Source organism: Microtus oregoni, unplaced genomic scaffold (assembly GCF_018167655.1).
Source record: "Microtus oregoni isolate MIOR12 unplaced genomic scaffold, Mior012 000000F_ref0000247, whole genome shotgun sequence".
Taxonomy (NCBI): domain Eukaryota; kingdom Metazoa; phylum Chordata; class Mammalia; order Rodentia; family Cricetidae; genus Microtus; species Microtus oregoni.
In genome coordinates, this window is record NW_024543059.1 from 13,716,490 (window position 1) to 13,736,107 (window position 19,618).

Here is a 19,618-nt window from a genome sequence, read left to right on the forward strand (position 1 = left end):
AATCTACTCTACAGTCCGGGGTGTAGGTGGTGGGGTGGGGTGGGCGCACAGGCTCATTAAGTTGTCCAGGCAGGCTTTAAATTTGCAATCCTCCTGCCTTAGTCTCCCAAAAAGCTGAAGCCAAGCACAGGTTACTTCTCTGCACACATCTCGTCACCTACAAAATGAGTTAGCAGAAGTGAAGCTCTCAGATGTGTGCTAAGCACAGGGTTGAGTGCCCAGAAAAGACCACTTCGACAAAGTTTAAGGAGAATTATTGATAGTAGAAATTCACGTTCAAAGTTATTTTCTTATATGCTGGAAGCTTGAAAGTTTATTAGATTTTTTTCCCATATACTCATTCCCATAGGCCCTTAGGTGCCATTTCAAGTCTCAGAGTCTTGTCTTGCTTGACTTGGGGCCAGGGAGGACTGGAGGTAAAGGATCACAAGTTGGCAGTCCCTAAAGTACATGGTGACCTTGGATTTAAAAATTCCTGAGATATTTTTGACATATTTGGTACCTATCAGATATCCACATTCCTTCTTCTGACTTATTTATTTTTGAGGCAGACTTTCTTCAGACTGTAGTTCTTAGCTGCCCTCCAATGCAAGGCAGCCCTCCTGTTTCATCATTGATAGTATTGAGATTGCAGGCCTATGCCACCTGCAATCTGATCAGCCCTTCAGAGCACCTCATACACCCTCATGTACACCCTATGCCACAGACATCTGAGTGTGCGCTGTCTCAGGAGAGGGAGAGAAGGCAGACAAGAGACAGAAGGTTTGGAGTAGCAGGCCTATGCTGCTTGCTGGCCATGATGGGACTTGGGGGTGAACTGTTCTTAGGGGTTTGGGTTCCCCTACAGTCGTCACCCTTTCTGCTTAGGACATCCGCAACCCTTGGGAGAGTCCCAAGATGGAGACTAGCCAGCCCTGACTGTCACTGAGCTCTCTCCAGATTTCAACTCCAGCATCTGTCCTCTTCCTCACCTTCTTCTCAGAACACCAAACTAGACTAGGGCCACCGGCTTCCTTTCCCAGCACGCTGGGCAGAAGCCTACAGTAGCTGCCTCATGAACCTGCCAGCAGCAGGCAGCGGCTTCTTCCCCACCTGTCAGGAGGAACCTAACAGTATACCATTCGAGACAATTAGAAATATTCAGTAAACTCTGGTCCCTTTCTTACCCACCCCAGTGCCTAATTTCCAACCTCTAAGCCTCCAGCAACCTCTGAAAAGAGACGTGGCAACTTCCAAGCTCCGTTCACTGTTCTTCCCGAGTTTCCAGCTGGCTGCAGAATAAAAGCCCTTCGTAAACTGGGCTCGGGCTTCCCTCCTGTGGTATCAACACGCATTAGCCGGGTCCTAGTCAGCTTGGGCAGCTCGATCCTCCCTCTCCGCCTTCCCTGGTCTCCAGCCCGGAATGCCATCTCCGCCTCTGCGCTCGCTTGGGCTTCCGGTCCGCTCCAGCCCCAGCTGGCCCGTGACGCCTTTCTAAACAACAGCCCAGCTCACCCTCAGCTCCTGGCCCAAATTTTTCCCAGTCAAGCGTCCCGGCCTATCCGGCGGGAGCGTCGGAAGCGGTTTTCCCCGGGGGATTGCAATCCGAAGAGGAGCACGGCTGTCTTTGGAACTTTCCGGAATCCCCTGACGCCTGCGCTCCCCGGTCCAGCTCGCTAGCGGTGCAGCAGCAGCCGGTCTGAAGTGAGGGCGTGTCTGCTGCAGGTGGGGGGTGGAAGTGCGTGTGCGTGTGTGAGTGGGGGAACCGGGTTCGTGCACCGGGGCTCCCACCCGAGAGGTCACTAGAAAAGGAGGGGCGTGGCTCTCCGGTGTTCAGGAGGCCGCGCGTCACCTCCGCAGCTGCGGAGGCTTGAGAACCGGGAAGGGGAAACTGAGGCCCGGCGGGAGCGGCGCGCTCAGGGCCCCGGATCTCCGGACTCCCCACAGGTAGAGGTGGCCCCCGGCGGCTCGAGCCTCCTAACTCACCCCGGTCTGGGTCGTCTCTCTCCGTCTCTGTCCTCCCCCTTCTCCATCCCCGCCCCCCCCCTCGGGCCCAGGGTGGGCGGCGGAGCGCGGGTCCGGACGGCTGGAGGGAGCGCAGGGGGCGGGGGCGGGGGCGGGGGCGAGGCCGGGCGGGGCCGGCACAGGTGCTCCTCGTCAGGCCAGCGCGGCGGCGGAGCTTTATAAAGCCGCCCGCCGGGGCGCGGAGTCGCGCGCCGCTCGCTGCAAAAATAGTGCCCACGTGTGTGCGCGTCCCGCGCCGCCCAGACCCGCCCGCCCGCCAGTCAGTCCCTGAGGGCCACGCCGGACCCCATGGCGTTCTCTCTGGTAAGAGCCGCCCGGGCGGGGCGGGGCCGGGCGGGGCCGCTGTCCCCTGCCGCCTCGGCTAACGGTCCGCGCGCTGTCTTGCCGCCCCACGGCCTCCCCCCTCCACCGCCGCCCCGGGCGAGCGTCCCACGGGCGGGGCGCCGGTCACATGCCCACGGTCGTGGGCCTCGTGGAGCGGTGTGGGGCGACGGGGGGGGGCAGGGAGCTTTCCTCGTGACTCAGGCCTTTGGGCTTAAAGGCGCCGCGGCCCTCCGGGGGCGGCCGCCGGGGCCTCCGGAGTTGCGTTTGCAGACCGGGGAGGGGGGAGGCTCGAACGCCTGTCCGGACGGGAGCGGGCCGCGCGGAGGGGAGCCCCGGCGTCCGCCACACTGCCTCCCGCCGCTGCCGTCGCACGTGAGGGCCGGCGGCGCGCGTCTCTCTCTCGAGTCGCCTCGGCGTCCCACGGGAGGCAAGGGCGGGCGGCGGTGGCCGCCAACGTGGGGGGCGGCGGAGACCCCTTCCGGCTGGGACGGCGCTGAGGGCCCCGCGCCACGACGGCACCGCCGCCATGGCTCCTCTGAAGCCGAGGACTCGGGCCCCTCGTGCGGGCCGCGCGCTTTCCCAGCCCGGGGACGTCACGTGGCTTCACACGTTCGCCTGCTTCTGGAGCCGAGGCCCCGAGAGTGGCGCGGGCCAGGTGAGGTCGCGCGCGCGTGCGCGAGCCGGCTTCGAGGGCTCGCCCCGGGAACCCGCAGGGTGTGTCGGGGGTCCGGGACCGGAGTTGGTGTTGGGGTCGGGGAGAAGCCGAGCAGCCCGCGAGGGGGCGCAAGTGTGGAGTCTGTGCCTCGTCCTGCTTCTCGGCGGCCCGCTTTCCTCACTTGCCCTCATGTGGTGTCGCGGCTTTTCCCGGGCAGCAAGGCCAGGTGCCCGCACTCGGGGGTGTGGAGGTGGAAATGGGTTCTGGTGGCCCCCAGCCCTGGCCTCGGGTTGTGTGTGTGTGTGGGGGGGGGGGGACAGGCCGCTTCGCCGGGGTCTAGACGGCCACGGGGGGGGGGCACACCTGGCCGAGGACCCCTGAGGCGAGGGGACCCAGCCTGGAAAGTGACTTTGGTGGGCGCTCCGTGGGTGGCTCTGCGGTTCCACTCGCTCCCCAGCAAGGCCACGGCTCTGCAAGTGGCCCTCAACAGGAGGGAGCCTGCAGCACCTGGGCTCCCGGGGACCGTGCAGCCTCGTGGGTCCGCGCCCTGGCCGCTCGTGGCCTTGGCGCCTGGCAGGCTGTACCCTGCTGGACTCGGCCCTCAGACAGCGGTGAGCGCATTGCAAAAAGTCGGCATAGCCCCCGGGCTGCCTGTCTCCAGCCTCCCCACCCCCCACCGCGGCCTCCAGGCTCGACTCTGCTCCAACGCCTTTCTCTGACAACTGCTTCCTTTGGTCTCCCTGGCTACCGCGCTGCCGCCCCACTCTCTTCTGGCACCTGGGGAAACTGCTGGTCTGCGTCATTTGTTGGGGCCACGGCAAGTGGGTCGGGTTTAGTGCTCTGGAGAGGCATGCGTGGACCGGCTTCCTCCAGGGGCTTGGCCGTCGCGTGCCAGCGCAGACTCTGCTGAGGAAGAGTTTTCACTCTCACGCTTCGGGTCTGTGTGCGTGTAGGGATATACTATGTTTGTTAGAAGAAAGAAGGCAAAACAAAACCTCAGAAATACAAGCTGGTGATCGTTTACCCTGTATGCAGAAAGGGGTGGACCGCTGACTTCTGCTGCGCATTGGTGCTGTTAAGGACTGTAGTGTTCAGAATCCCCAGTTACCCTTCCTCTTAATAACTTGCCTGGGATTCACAGGGCACTTTCTGTGTCTTTTACCATGGCCCACCCACCCCGCAGTTAGCAGTTATCTAAATTTGAATCATTTGGCACTGCATGCTGTGTATAGAAAGTTGACAACTGTAGAGGTAAGTCTGCCTGGTATAAAAACACTTGCCACCCCCCTCCAGAGATGGTTCTGCAGACAGCTTCCTGGCAGAGGCTCCCCAGCATGGAAGGGAGGCTGTGTCAGCCTATGTAGCAGACAAGAGTGAGAGAGCTGACGCAGGCAGTTAACAATCATGGGGACATTTGGAGGTAGGAATGGCCCCGGAGTCCCTTCAGTACCGGCAACTGCACTGTTGTCCCGTATAAGCGTTCAAGACGCAGAGGATGAGGATGAAGTTGTAGGATTGTGTGAGACCAGACGTGTTAATGAGGAGCTCTTGGTAGTGGCTGCCCTCAGTATTTGCATTAGGCAGTCGACTCGTTTTTAAAAATCCTTAAATGGGTTATAAACCCCAATTATTTACCAAGGTAAAATGAGTTGAAGAGGAGGGAAGAGTAGTTAGTACCCACTGACCTGTAGTGTATGTGCATGTGCCTCTCTGAAGGAGATAGCCAGCACTGAGAAATAGAACTGCACACTCACGGTTGGTGGACCTTTGACCCCCCCCCATGATTATGATTCCCTGGCTTTTATTTGCAGCAATAAAAAATAATAGTTTGAACCAAATACAACATCTTTAATGTTGGATTCACCTGAGGACTGGTTTGGAGTAAGTTCTATATAGAGTTCCATGTTTTGCAGTTGAGGCTCAAATATCTGCTCACAAAGTTACTAAGTGATGAATTGAGATCCTGGATATTTTTGTTTTATCCCATGTTACATGTGTGCCCTGGCATGTCAAGAATCAAAATGTTATTGGTGATGGATGATATAGTCTGTGTGCTTGTCCTGTTTTTCCATCGTGAACCCTAACTGTAGTGGTAGGAGTCTGCTGTTGCTGTAGACGTCAGTGTAGGTCTTCTGAGCATTGTTGCCTGGAAGGAATGTGCTGTGTCTACCATTCCATGATGTGTGTCAGAGCAGTTAGTCCTCAGCCAGAGGTCTAGAGAAAGGCTTCTCTCACTGGGGGAGTGAACCTCCCAACCTTCTATAAAAAAGACTTTCATTTTCAACAGATAAAATTTCAATAATTTTGCATCAGACAAGGCAGATTTGAAATTACATAATTGGTTTTTAATTTTTATTGTATTTTTAGTAAGTGTGTATGTAGTTGTGTGCATGTGTAGGGAAATCAGGAAACGGCTTTCAGGGGTTAGTTCTGTACTTTCAGTGCAGGGTCCTAGTACAGATGCAAGTGACATCTTGCCAGCCCTGAAATTTTATATAATTGACTGATAAAAGTAGAGTGATTATTAGTTTCACCTTTCCTGTCTTAACTAAAACTTCTCTAGTGGGGCCTCTTAGATTTCCAAGAAGTTAGTAAGACAAAATTTTGTGCCTTTCTCTCTCCCCTCTCTCCATCCCTTACATCTCCCCTCCCTTGACTCTGCTCTTTTTCTCCTTTCTGTTCCCTCTCTGCAGTGTCTCCTTTTGTGGCTTTGGCTGACTTTGAAGTCCCAGTCCACCTAAGGCAGCTTCCTCCTGAGTAATAAAGCTGAGTTTTTGTGGACTGGGTTTTATTCTGTTGGTGGTGGTGGGTTTGGTGTTTGATTTTTATTTGTGTGTGTGTGTGTGTGTGTGTGTACACACGTACACACACAGCTAATTGTAAAATTGTAAATGATAGTCTCCCAGGGCATAAAAGAACCCTGACCTAGGAATGAGGGGCTGGGTCTTTAATTCTGGGCAAGGCTCTGCCTCCCTAGTGCTGGGATTAAAAGCATGCACCACCACCACGGGGCTAAGGCTTAGAATCTTTTTTTTTTAAATTGTTTTTATTACGCTATACATTTTTCTCTGCTCCCCTCCCTCCCCTCTCTCCTACCTTCTCCCATGACCCCCATGCTCCCAATTTACTCAGGAGATCTTGTCTTTTTCTCTTTCCTATTTAGATCCAGGTATGTCTCTCTTAGAGTCCTCTTTGTTGTCTAGGTTCTCTGGGGTTATGGCTTGTACGCTGGTTTTCTGTGCTTTGTCTAAAATCCCCTTATGAGTGAGTGCATACTATATTTGTCTTTTTAGATCTAGCCTACTTCACTCAATATAGTTTTTTTCTAGATCCATCCATTTAAGGCTTAGACTCTTAATATTAGCATTCTATCTAGTCATGCCAGTAAGGGTTGGAAGGGTCTAGAAGGAACATTTATTTCTGTATCTTGACCTTAAGGCTTTAAAGCAGGAGTGAGTATATTCAAAGCCTTTGGCAATTGGCATTTGTACGTGAGAACACACACTCTAATACAGCTTCCTTACCTATGCCTGGAAGGTTTTAGTAAAGATAGGAACCTCAAGATATTGCCTGGCTTTAGCCTTTCTAGCATCCTTTATCAGCCAAGAAATCAAGTCTGAGTTCAGTATTGGCAGATTGGGAACTAGAGAGCAGTAGGTGAGTCTGGGGCACCCACACAAAGTTCTTTCTTTGCTAGTGTCTATTTCAGTGCTTAAGTGTTGTGTGTGTAAGCTTTATTCACTGGTATGAGGTCCCTTAGGTAATTGACCTAAAATTATACCCATTTAAAGAGCAAATTAGTGAATTTGTAATTCTTGTTAAAGTTGGGTGGGAATACATAACGAACGCTGGTATTAATGTTTAGATTCCTGTCTTCAGTAGCTAGTGGTGAAGGCAATAAAAGACTCAGGATCAAGTAACAAATTATTTTTCTCCTTTGGAAGAACTGTGCTAATCTTGTCTCTAAATCTGCTTTTCCTAATCTAAACTGAACTTTCTTTGTAGAATTTGCCCTGAAGCTCCTGGGCTAAATGAGAAGTGGAGTTTGACATAGACTTTGGGTGATGCAGTTATATAAGTGGGCTTTTATCTATTCTTGATTTAAAACCAAGAAGTACTGATTGTACCCTTTCAATGTTCATTAAGTACTTGGTTGCTACTAACTCCACCGCCTTTGCTCCCCACATTGCAGCATTGGAAATGCCCTTTACTTCCCCAGCTGTTGTTTGCAATCTGTTTCAGCTAAAAGCTGCTTATGGAAGAGTCTCATCTTCTGAAGCACAGATCTCAAAGTGCTGCAAGTTTTTATGTTGAAGACAGGACCACCAAGTATTGGGCATTTCTTGATCGCAGTACACAGACTGAAAAGATTGACCTTAAATAAGTGTGTTATTTCATATTTTTTTATATTTACTGTGTGTTGTGTGTGTGTGTGTGGTAGTTGGAGGACAACTTGGAGGAATCAGTTCTCTCTTTATACCACGTAGGTTCCAGGTTTTGAACATAGGTCTCAGACTTGGTGACAAGCGTCTTTATCCATTGAGTCCTTTCACATTTTTATAGGACTGTATTTGACTTTTCATGAGAAGTTGGTATTCACATCTCAATTTTAGAAATGACAGTATAGATGTAATTTCCAATTTTCGGTGTTTCAGGGATTTCAACAGACTCTTGTTGGGGATTATGTTACTGCCTTAATGATCAATATTTTTTTAATACAGAACAATAAATACCTTTATTACATGAGCTAGGAATGTTTTATTTGCCTTTCTGGGCTTTGATCTTCCCCAGGTAGAACTCCAGCTCCTTGCCTTCTAGCACATAGCCATTTGCTCTGCCACATTGGCCTGTTTTTGAGACAATACAGGTGAGAAGCTTGTCCTCCTGGAGCTGCTCCCCCAGAAGACTGTTGATTTTGGTGTTCTTTTTCCTTTCATCATATTTCTTTTGAATTTTCTTTGATTGTATTTTATTTAATATTTTTTCCTCCTCAGGAGTAAGCTTGGCCCCCTTCTTGCAGCCCAGGGAAAGTGCATACTGGGACTTGGACCACTGCCTTCACGGTGTGCGGTCAATAAGCACAGTGCAGTTCTTCACCAGGGTGTTGGTGTGGGCCAGCTCATTATTGGAAGCACTGTAGACAACATCCTTTGTTTTGTGAGTACAACACTCAAAACCCCAGGAATAGTTCCCCACATCCAATTTTAGGGCACAGCACTTCTTATTGCCTCCTGCCACTCAGACTGTATATGACGAGGGCCAATCTTAGTGTTGGCAGCAGGCCGTCCCAGCTCATACTTGTGCTTCTTGTGGTAGAGCTTTCTCTTACCCTGGTCCTGCAGCGCTTGTGCCAGTTGTCCCAAGAGATGCCCATCGCTCGGTCCTCTTATGTTTTTAAGTGAGGGTGAGAGTGTTCCTGTTCCTGACTGGATAGTTTAGGTGAGCACTCGGGTATAGGCTACCTCTGAGTTAACTTTACTTCTTTGAGTATTTCCTAATGGGTTGAGTGGCTCTTTTTGAAAAGATGTGCTTATTTTTTTATGTTTTTGCCTGAGTGTACATGTGTTCACCATGTGTGTATCCACGGATGGTTGTGAGTCCCGGAGGTGGGTATCAGGAGCTGAATGCAGGTCCTCTGCAAGAACAGCAAATGCTCCTGAGTTGTGTCTAACCCTGAGTAGCTCTGTTAGAATATAGTAAGTCAACATTCTGTTTTTATTTTTAAAGCATTACCTTGAGGTAACTGGAGACTCCCCAGAAGGTTAGGTTTAAAGATTGATTTGAGTGCTAAAAATGGGTTCACTGTTATTTTGGGAGTAACTTTAATAATAGTGTTACTGGTCTCGCTATTCTTTCCCAGCATGATGTGCTGGTGTGGTACCATCTAAATGGATACACAGCTGCCTACAGTCTGCTGTGATAAGGTTGTGAAAATAACCATCCTCTACCTTGGTGAGCAGATATGTGTATGTGTGCATGGAGAGGTTGTGTCTCTTGACACAGCACTTTTAGTTTGTACTCTTGAGTTTGGGCTCTGATACCATCTATCTTCTGGGTTGGCCCTTTCACCTGAGTCTTTATTATGATTGTTTATTATTAATTAATGCTGTAATCATGAAAGTGTCTCAAAGCTCAAAACATGTTGGAAAACCTGTAGCCTGTCTTTCAGGTATAATTTGGAGTTGACACCAAGTTCAGCTTATAATTTCTTACTCTTTTAATGAACAAAGGGGAAAAAACTTAGAATGAAAATGATTGTTTTTCACTTAATTTAGCAATTGGTCATACAGCTAGAACCAAAGCTCATTTATTTAGGCCTAATGTTTATTCTAGAATTGTTACACCTTGACCTTCTGCTATGTTGGTTTTTTTTTAATTTATTTATTTATTAAGGATTTCTGCCTCCTCCCCGCCACCGCCTCCCATTTCCCTTCCCCTCCCCCGATCAAGTTCCCCTCCCTCATCAGCTCAAAGAGCAATCAGGGTTCCCTGACCTGTGGGAAGTCCAAGGACCGCCCACCTCCATCCAGGTCTAGTAAGGTGAGCATCCAAACTGCCTAGGCTCCCCCAAAGCCAGTACGTGCGGTAGGATCAAAAACCCATTGCCATTGTTCTTGAGTTCTCAGTAGTCCTCATTGTCCGCCATGTTCAGCAAGTCCGGTTTTATCCCATGCTTTTTCAGACCCAGGCCAGCTTTTTTTACTTAAAAATTCTGTTTAGCCGGGCGGTGGCACACGCCTTTAATCCCAGCACTCGGGAGGCAGAGGCAGGCAGATCTCTGTGAGTTCAAGACCAGCCTGGTCTACAAGAGCTAGTTCCAGGACAGGCTCCAAAAACCACAGAGAAACCCTGTCTCGAAAAACCAAAAAAAAAAAAAAAAAAAATCTGTTTAATTCCTAAGGTTGAAGCTTCCTTTTTTTTCCCTGATCCATTTGGTTTCAGGATTTACATGCTTTTTTTTCTTTCCATTTTGGTGCTGTATTCCCTGTGGTTCAGCTTGTTGGCTCGTTACTGTCCCTCTGTTTAGGGGCCAGTCAATTTCCATAGGTGTACTCATTTGTCTGTGTGACCCAGTTTTAGGCTGTTTTTACTGCTGTTTATTCTCAAGATTTAGGCCTTGGTCTGATACATGTTAAATGTTAACAGGCTGTGTGTGTTGGTCTGTATGTGTAGTAGAGGTCCACCTTTGGTGTCTTCAGCCACTTTCCATACTATTTTACTGCAGGTTTCACTGAACCTGGACTCACCAGTTCAGCTAGGCTAGTTGACTTAAGAGCTGCAGGGATCCAACTATCTGGACCTCTTCTGTGATTACAGAAATAGGCTTTCATGCCCAGTTTTTAATGTGGGTGTTGAGGATTTGAACCCAGGTCCTCATGCTTGTATAGCAAGCAGATTACCAACTGAGTCTTCTCTCCAACTCCAGGTTTCCGAGTCTAAAACAGAATTAGCTTATTCCCTTCGCTCTTCTAGTAGAGCTAATTCTATTCCTTTACCCAATTAGTCTACATTTTTTCAACTAAATTTGAGACTATAGCAACATAAGGTTCTCAATGTTCCTAAATGCTGCAACCCTTTAATACAGTTTCTCATGGTGTGGTGACCCGAACCATAACGTTATTTTTGTTGCTATCCTATAACTCTAATTTTGCTACTGTTATGAATCATAATGTAAATATCAGATATTTCTGATGGTCCTAGGTGACCCCTGTGAAACAGCCAAGAACTGTTTGGCTATTTTTGTTTCTTATCACATGAGGCTTGTCACAGAAGGATGCTAGGGAAGTAAAGTTTATGAAAAGATGGAAACTCGCCTTTGGAACTTTTAGTTTCTAGAACTGTAAAGCCTTGATATAATTGTATCCTTTGTGTTTCGTGTGAACCTTATATGCTTCCTTTCTGTCTCCATTACCTCTCATGAGTGTTTCAGTCTGCTTTTCCACCATCCTTCTCAGCTGTTGTCTGCGCCCTACCTCTCAGTTTTGATGCTCTGTCCTACTAGTGTTACTCTAGCATCCTAGACATAGCTCCCTGGTCCTTAGTAGGATGTACTGGATGAGAGTGTTTCCACGAATCCTTTCTGTCTTCACCTTCTCGAGACAAAGAGTTTAGTCATATCCCTTCCTCTTCTCACTGTCAAAACGCTTAGAAACTCAGTCATTTCAGAATTAGAAGTTTTTTAAAATTTGGATTAGAAACAATTGCAGCCGGGTAGTAGTGGCATAGGCCTTTAATCCCAGTACTTAGGAGGTAGAGGCAGGCGAGTTCAAGGCTAGCCTGGTCTACAGAGTTAAGTTACACGACAGTCAGGACTGTTTCACAAAGAAACCCTGTCTCGAAATAAAGAACAGAAAACCAAAACTAAACAAAAAACAATTTCACATAGACAAAATATAACCCATGAACAATGTAATACAACACTTGGGAATCAAAAAGTTACCAATAAAAAGCTCCTTTCTCATCGTATGACTACTCTGAGAATAAATAAAGTTTCTGCTTGCAGGGAGTCAGTAATCTAATGGGAACATGAATATATAAACAAGTAATCTGCTATATTGTAGGTAAAAGTAAATATATACAATATACAAAATATAACGTGGGTAAGTAGGTATGTAAAAAAGGCTTTGCCAAAACAGGCTTAGAGAGGAATGATATTATGTTTAAAAGAAATGATGTGGCCATCTGAACAGCATGGAATAGAAGCTGACTTTTAGGGAACTAGCACAATATCACTAAACTTTTAATTCAAAGGTGTACTATAAAGGAATATACAGGAGAAACAAGAGCATCTGACTATAAAAAGGTATGCATGGAAATAGTTAACAGCAAGGCATGGCAGCAGCTCAGCAGGTAGAAGCACTTGATATTGACCAAGATGACTTAAGTTTGATCCCTGAGACCCACATGGTAGAGGGAGAGAATCAGTTCTCAAGAGTTGTCCTCTGGCCCTTATACAAGTGTGTGCACACATGCACACACACACACACATACATGGGAAGGGATGATAAATTATTTTTTTCCACCATTTTTCAAGAGTTTCTCTGTGTAGCTTTGGAGCCTGTCCTGGAACTCACTTTGTAGACCAGGCTGGCTTTGAGCTCACAGAGATCCGCCTGCCTCCTCCTCCCGAGTGCTGAGATTAAAGGCATAAACCACCACCTGGCAAGTGTGATATTTTTAAAAGAATAGTCACAGAATTTTAGAGAATATTAAAATCTGAAGGACAAGAAGAAAATGGTTAACAACCAACATCCATTGGTGGGATTACCATGCTTGCTTAGGTGAGACTATTCCCTAGTGTCGACACCTAAGGTTTATTACAGTCAGAAGATACAGGGAAGAACCTTGGAAGCAGAAGACAGCAGTAATACCTACTGCTTGAAATCTTTGCCACATGTCCCTAAGTAGTATTACAAATAAGTTGTGATTAACCACATCTGTTAAAATGAAGAAATGTCATACTGGCTGGTATATACCTGTACTTATAGCTACTTGGGAGGTCGAGGCAGGTCAGCCTGGATACTTTAGACTCCCTCTCAAGAATTTGATAAAAGGATACTTATGTAGCTCAGTAGAAACTCAAGTCACAAGGCTTCAGGTTTAGTCCCAGTACTGGACTAATAATGAATAAGCCAGATCACCTGCATGTGGGGGTATCCGCCTTAAATCCCATCACTCCAAAGGCGAAAGCAGGTGATCTTTGAGTTCTAGGCCATCCTGGTCTACGTAGCAGGCCAGAGGAGGCTATATAACCTGTCTCAAAACAAAACAGCAATAATAAAATTTAAAAAGTCAGACCCCAGAGAGTAACATTAACCTGTTACATGACTCCATTTGTAAGAAGTCCAAAGTAGACAAAACTGTACTAGGATATAGCTTAGTTGGTAGGGTGCTTGCCTGTCATGCATAAGGTGTCCTGGATTTGATTCCTAGCACCACATAACACAGACCGTAGTGCTTAATGCCTATAATCCCAGCACTTGGGTGGTATAGGCAGAAAAACTAGAATTTCAGGTTTGTCCTCTACTACATAGCCAGTTTAAGGCCAGCGTGGGATACTTGAGATCCTGACTCAAAAATCACAAATATGTGACCAAGCCAGATTGGTGACAACAGAAATGAGCTCTAGGCCATCGAAAAACCTTGTCTCAATAAACAGGAAGATTGACCACTGGCTTCCACACTGCAAGCACACTCAGAAGAGTAAGTCCTTGGGGGATGGGCTGAAACATAAAAATGGAGTATAGAGAATGGGAAAGAGAACAGAACAATTTAAAATACAGAAGTCCTTATTTAAAAAAAAATCTACCAAGTAGAAGTAAAGTATTTTTTAAAATAATTTTTTATTTTATGTGCATTGGTGTTTTGCCTGCTTGTTATGTTTGAGGGTGTCAGGTCTCCTGAAACTGAAGTTACAATTTTTACCTACCATGTGGGTGCTGGGAATTTAACCTGAGTCCTCTGGAAGAATGGTTGGTGCTCTTAACTGCTGAACCATCTCTCCAGCTCCAGTAGAAGTGTTTTTATTTTCATATGTTGTACTCAGATTTATTCAAATACATGGACATTTATTAAGTTACATGCTTAATTCTCATTCCCTTTGCGGGATGTGTGCTAGCTTTCAATTAAAATACTTTTAAAAAAAGAAATCTAAGTTGGTTTCTAAAATGAAGGGATTTTCATGCTGTGTTTAAGGAACTTGGTCTTTTTGACAGAAATTCTCAGTGCTAGATATGTGAACCCCTGCGGGTCTCCGAAGTCAAATGTGTTTCATAATTTTAAAATACCATGGACTTTTACCTTTTCTTTCTTTTGAGACAGAATCTTATAGCCCAAGTTGCTCTGAACTTACTGTGTAGTCCAGGTTGGCTTCAAACTTGTGACCCCCACCCCCCGCCTCAGCCTCTCAAGTGCTGGGCTTATAGGAATGTGCCACCACTCTTGGTCCCATCAGTTGCTTTTAAACTGCATTGGTGTTTGCACTGATGATGCGTAAGTGGCAGGGGTAAATATCGCCACTGGCACCTAAGTAGGAATCAGTAAAATTGTGGCATGTATCATTGAATTTTTCACACAACACCAACAAGCCAGTTTTACATAAAAATGTCCTTGAGGAAGCAATAAAAAAAATCAAGCTTGCTAAATCTTGAGTATGTACTGTGACAGGTGGAAAGCTAGTGGAGAACACTGCTGCTTCCGACACCGGTAGAGTGGTTACCACCGTATTTCTGTGATTTTTATTTCAAGAAAAATACATCTTCTACTTGAAAGAACATTGACAAACTATGGTTGTTCAACTTACAGTATTTCTTAGATTTTTTTTTAAAGTGAAGAAAATGTGCCAGTCTCTTCATTAGAAAACTAGACAGTGTGTGTTTGTTGCCAATGGTAAAATTTTGAGCTCAGAAAAAAATAGAATTTTGAAAAATATTTATTTGATACAGTATATAATATACTTAAAAGACTCCTGATGAGTGTTGTGATACTGTCAAAAGAAAAATTGTTAACCCTTAGACTGTATGCAGAACTCAGTGAACCCATATTTATCACATAATTGGCATAAGGTATTATAAAGTCAGATGTGGGTTAGAAAACAAGTCCATCCAAAATATGAATTGGACTTACAGATTTTAACAGCATCAGAGGGACACATCCATATGCTTTCAGTTGTCAAGCTGCCATTAATCTTTAAGGAGGTAAAGCTTATAAGGCTTGATGTATCAAAAAGAATAATCAAAATTATCTGAACGTATCTTATTTCCAGGAACTAATCTGAAACTGAATTTTCTTGATATGGTTCAAAACAATACATGTCAGCAGGTTAAATAAAATGTAGCCAACTTCTATTAAATTAGTGTAAAAGCTGGAGGCAGATCTGGAGCTATGGCTCAGCAGTTAAGGGCACTTGCTGCTCTTGCAGAAGACTAGGGTTTAGTTCTCAGAACCTACAGGGTTGCTAACTACTGTCTGTAACTCCAATTCCAGGAGTACTTTACAATGTTAATTTTAAAAAGTTGTTTCCCCCAAATTGACACAGTTTCACTGCAGCAATGGCATCAAAAGGTTTTGATGAGAAAATGCTAACAGGTCTGTCTGTGTCTAAGCTCTTGAGATCCATCCTTAGAAATGTTAGCGGTGTAAAGAGTTCTGAGACTGAAATATTTAAGAACTGTAGTCCTATATGAGAGGTTTTCCTATTTGTGTTTTTCATAGGAACATACAGGCAGAAAGAAAATATCCCGAAAGGTTCAAGAATTGCCCATTGAATTTGTTTGAGTACAGTAAACCTAAGCAAAAGTCAAAGTAACAGAAAATAATCTACATAGATACTTCCCAAGATTATTATACCAAAATGTATTTTGGCAATTTGCCTTAGACTTACACTAAATATACAGCTGAACATTTTAGTGGAGTTTTATTTTTAGTTTTTGGAGACAAAGTTTCTCTGTGTAGCCTTTGCTGCCTTAGAAATTGTTCTGTAGACCAGGCTGGCCTCTAACTCAGAGATCCACCTGCCTCTGCCTCCTGAATGCTGGAATTAAATGTGTGTACCTCTACTGCCCAGCTTGTCTTAATATTTTTTAAAAGGCCTGAATGTTCCAGACCTTAACTAAGGTGATCCAATTAAATGGAAAATGTCTTATTCTCAGGGAAAAATTTTAGTATAAACACAATTTTTAGAAGTTTCTCTAAATTTTAATCACGGACTCCAGCTTTAAAGCTCTCATCTGGTCTCTTTCAAAGAAAGAACTGGTCTGGAGGTGAAGGGAAAGGGAGGGAAGCTGTAAACAGGGTATATTGTGACAAGGAAGGAATCAGTGTTTTATAAAAAAAAGAAAAATACTCAAGTATAAATCATTACTAAGGTGTTTTTTATATCCGTGTTTAACTTTAGTCCTATATCTGTACATTTTAGCTTTCATTATGTTTTAAAGCATTAAAATATATTTGAACAGGTGAAAAAATAAAAGCATCATGATTCTTGGATATTCCCAATGCTATTAAATATAAAAATGTTAATACATGTAAATACTCTATTTGGTAATTTTGTTATAAGTCCATGTATATTTATTTGTGGGATAGTAAATATAAGTAATATAAGTAAAATATAGTGAATATAAGCAAAACATTACCACAGTATTCAGTGCTGCTGTGGTTTGATTGTTGTCCTTGTATGTATATGAATACATGTTTGTAATGATTTATGCTAGGTAGACATACTAATTATTATTATTATTATTTATGTATACAATATTCTGTCTGTGTGTATGTCTATAGGCCAGAAGAGGGCACCAGATCTCATTACAGATGGTTGTGAGCCACCATGTGGTTGCCAGGAATTGAACTCAGAACCTTTGGAAGAACAGGCAATGCTCTTAACCACTGAGCCATCTCTCCAGCCCCAAGACATACTAATTATTATAGTTTTCATAGTGATAAGACATGAACGCAATTCTTAACTACAATGCACTTTTGTAAAATATTTAAAATAATTGAAGATTTTAAGCAGACATGAATTTTATTGAATTTTAAGAGTCTCATTAAGAGCATAGTTTAATCACACATAAAGTCATGTTGCTTGTGGTACAATATGTCACTGGAGATGTCCTTCAAACAACATAAAATTTCCTGGAAATCATTTTTTATTTCAGTAGTTAGGGATTTTCGTTCAAATGTAGCATAAATACCATTACAAAACTAGATTATTTGACAAAATTCTAGAATATATTTTATTCTGATAATACCAGAATAGTTGGAAATATTATCATGAGTAAAAATTCAAATTTAAAAATGGAATTATTGCCTCTGAGAGTAGCAGCTGGGGGCCCTCACTCTGCATTGTCTTGTGTCTCTTGGCAGGCATACCACTGAGGTAGGCATCACTCAGGGGCGGCTGAGGTTTCACCTTCCGCTGGCTCTGAATGTCCTGCTGGATAATAGGGACCCATTCTGGGGGAACTGCAGCTGCCCAAGGCTCTGCATCAGCTGAAGCTCCGTCCTGCTCATCTCGGGGAACCCCCCCTCGGGAGCAGGGGGCGGGGCTCAGCAGGAAGATCCCAACTACAGCCCCCAGCGCTTCTCTAATGCCCACCAGGCATTTGCTGAGGACCCCTAGCTTTCTCACCAGGGGACCGTTTCCCCCTTCCTTCACAGTATTTAAGAAATAAAAGTCGGATTTTCCTGGCCAAAAAAAAAAAAAAAAAAGAATTATTTTGAGTGTCCAGAATGTTTACTCTTAGAAAACAAATGAACAAGGGGTAATGTTTTCCTGAAAACTAAAGACAAATGATAATTAGACATTAAAAACTCACATCTGAAGGAATAAACTGTATCCTTAATCAACAAACTTGAATTTGTATTGTTTTGTTTTTATTTTTGACAGGGCTTCTCAATTAGGTAGACCAGGCTGACCTCAAACTGCCTGCTTCTGCTTTCCAAGGGCCAAGATTAAAAGCGTGCACCACTGCTGCTGGCCCAAACTTAAATTTAATTTTAGCTTTTTAAAGTCCATAGGGGGCGGGTGGTGGTGATGCACAGTTTTAATCCCAGTACTCAGGAAGCAGAGACAGACAGATCTCGGTGAGTTCTAGGCCAAACTGGTCTACAGGAGAGAGTTCCAGTAGTTCCAGGACAGCCAGGACTGTTACACAGAAAAGCCTTTGTAGAGGACTAACAGTAATTCTCTTGAAGGTATCGCTAGTGTAGTTGTGTTGTTGAGTAAAAGCAGGCTGAATCTACTGAGAACACAAGAACAATGGTAGTTGGGTTTTTGATCCTACTGCACGTACTGGCTTTGGGGGAGCCTAGGCAGTTTGGATGCTCACCTTACTAGACCTGGATGGAGGTGGGCGGTCCTTGGGCTTCCCACAGGTCAGGGAACCCTGATTGCTCTTTGAGCTGATGAGGGAGGGGGACTTGATCGGGGGAGGGGGAGGGAAATGGGAGGCGGTGGCGGGGAGGAGGCAGAAATCCTTAATAAATAAATAAATTAAAAAAAAAAAACAAAAACTAGAGATGGTGATTGAGTGTCAGCCAGCAGGGCTTTGACCTGAGGGATGGTCGCCACTTGCTTGGCCTAGAACATATACTCTCTGAAGGCAAGGCCAGGGTTTTCCAATAAAGCAGTTCTAGATTTTTTTTTTCTACCATATACACAATGTAGTGATTTTATTTTTGAACAAATGTAATCTTCATGGGGTGGATTTACGTTTTTACCCAGGTAGAATGGTAAATGTCTATAATCTCAGAGTTTAGGATACAAAGGCAAAAGGATCATGAGTTCTAGGCCATCCTGAATTATAAGATCCTGTCTCAAACACACTTTAGACAAGTCATAATTGGTAGTTTGAAACCATAGGTGTAAAATCAAACAAAAGGGAAAACCCACCTCGTTTATGCTAAAATAAATGTTTCTTGATGAAGGTAGCTTGAATAATACATTGGAAGCATACATGTAATAGTGATGTCATTACCTACATGGAGTTGGACATTTGCAAAAGTAAATTATTTACTGAGAATTCTAGCCATTTAATTTGTAATTCTGTAATAAACTCTACCACTCACTTTTTTTATACCTTGGGGGTAACTCAGGCTCACAGTAATAGAAGGTGGTAGCCTTGGTGTTTATATCACAGAGCCTATGACTTTGTCTTTTTTAACGTAAGGATTGACATTTTAGGGAAGGAATATTTCATTGTGCAAAAAGAAAAATGAATTTTTTTGTAGCCTGAACTTTTGGAGGTACAGTCAAGGCTCAGAGCTGTAGGAAAACATTGTTTTACCCTTAGAATATCAGTTGATACCACTTGAGAATTGAGGCCTGATCTAAAAATAGTTTGTGTTAGTAGATTCTTCATGAGGCATTCTCATGACATGTAGGTAGGCAGCACAAGTTTTATCCTGAGGCCAGTTTTTTGTATATCATCAGTTTTAAATTTTAAAAGAATTAGCATTTTTCTCTTTCAAGTATTGCGTGTAAACCTGTTGACCCTTGAGTTTAAAAGTAGTTTATCGTAAATTTTTGATTCATGTAAAAGCTTAATTTTTTTGTCCCTAATAAAAGACTTAAAAGACAAAAGGCTCGCCAATAATCTCATTTCATGGCAAAATATGCCAAAACAGAAGTTACCAGGCAGTAGATTAAGAAAAATTCTTGTTACAGTAAAACATTGTTCTGAATTCAGAACTACATGTTGCTAAAAGTTAAGATAAACCAGTGGTTCTCAACCTTTCTAATGCTGTGACCCTTCAATATATAGTTCCTTATGTTGTGGTGATCCCCAACCATACAGTTAATTGTTATTTCATAACTGTTTTGTTACTCTTATGAATTGTAGTGTAATACCTGATTCACAATCACAAAGGGGTCGTGACCCACAGGTTGAGAACCACTGAGTCAGACTCTATAAAGTCAATACTACTTAACTATGGGAGTATATAGTTTCAGTTTTGAAAATGAGAAATATACATTTTTTTAATTGGTACTTTAAAAGCATCAGTCTATTTTATGTTGGATTGAAGTTTTAGATAGTTGTGTTTGTATGATATCTTTATTATTTTAACTAAGCTTCAGAAATCAAATGATTAGGAATGGATACCCAGGCAGAGAAGGTCCTGGGGTCATCAAACAAATAG

General features: G+C 44.4%; 1 protein-coding gene and 1 pseudogene across 3 annotated transcripts in view; one reads left to right on the top strand and one right to left on the bottom strand.

Annotated features, from left to right (window-relative positions):
- The first annotated feature begins 2,214 nt into the window (after positions 1–2,214).
- Cpeb1 (cytoplasmic polyadenylation element binding protein 1) overlaps positions 2,215–19,618 on the top strand; it is a 99,011-nt gene continuing 81,607 nt past the window's right edge. For 2 of the 3 annotated variants that reach the window (XM_041653996.1, XM_041654004.1), the window contains exon 1: positions 2,585–2,983. In XM_041653996.1, the coding sequence (XP_041509930.1) occupies positions 2,855–2,983 (129 nt within the window). In that variant the 5' untranslated portion in view covers positions 2,585–2,854. Of the gene's footprint in view, positions 2,308–2,584; positions 2,984–19,618 lie in introns of those variants that run through there. The other variant, XM_041654013.1, reaches the window with a different exon arrangement.
- On the bottom strand, positions 7,742–8,357 carry LOC121449550 (annotated as a pseudogene).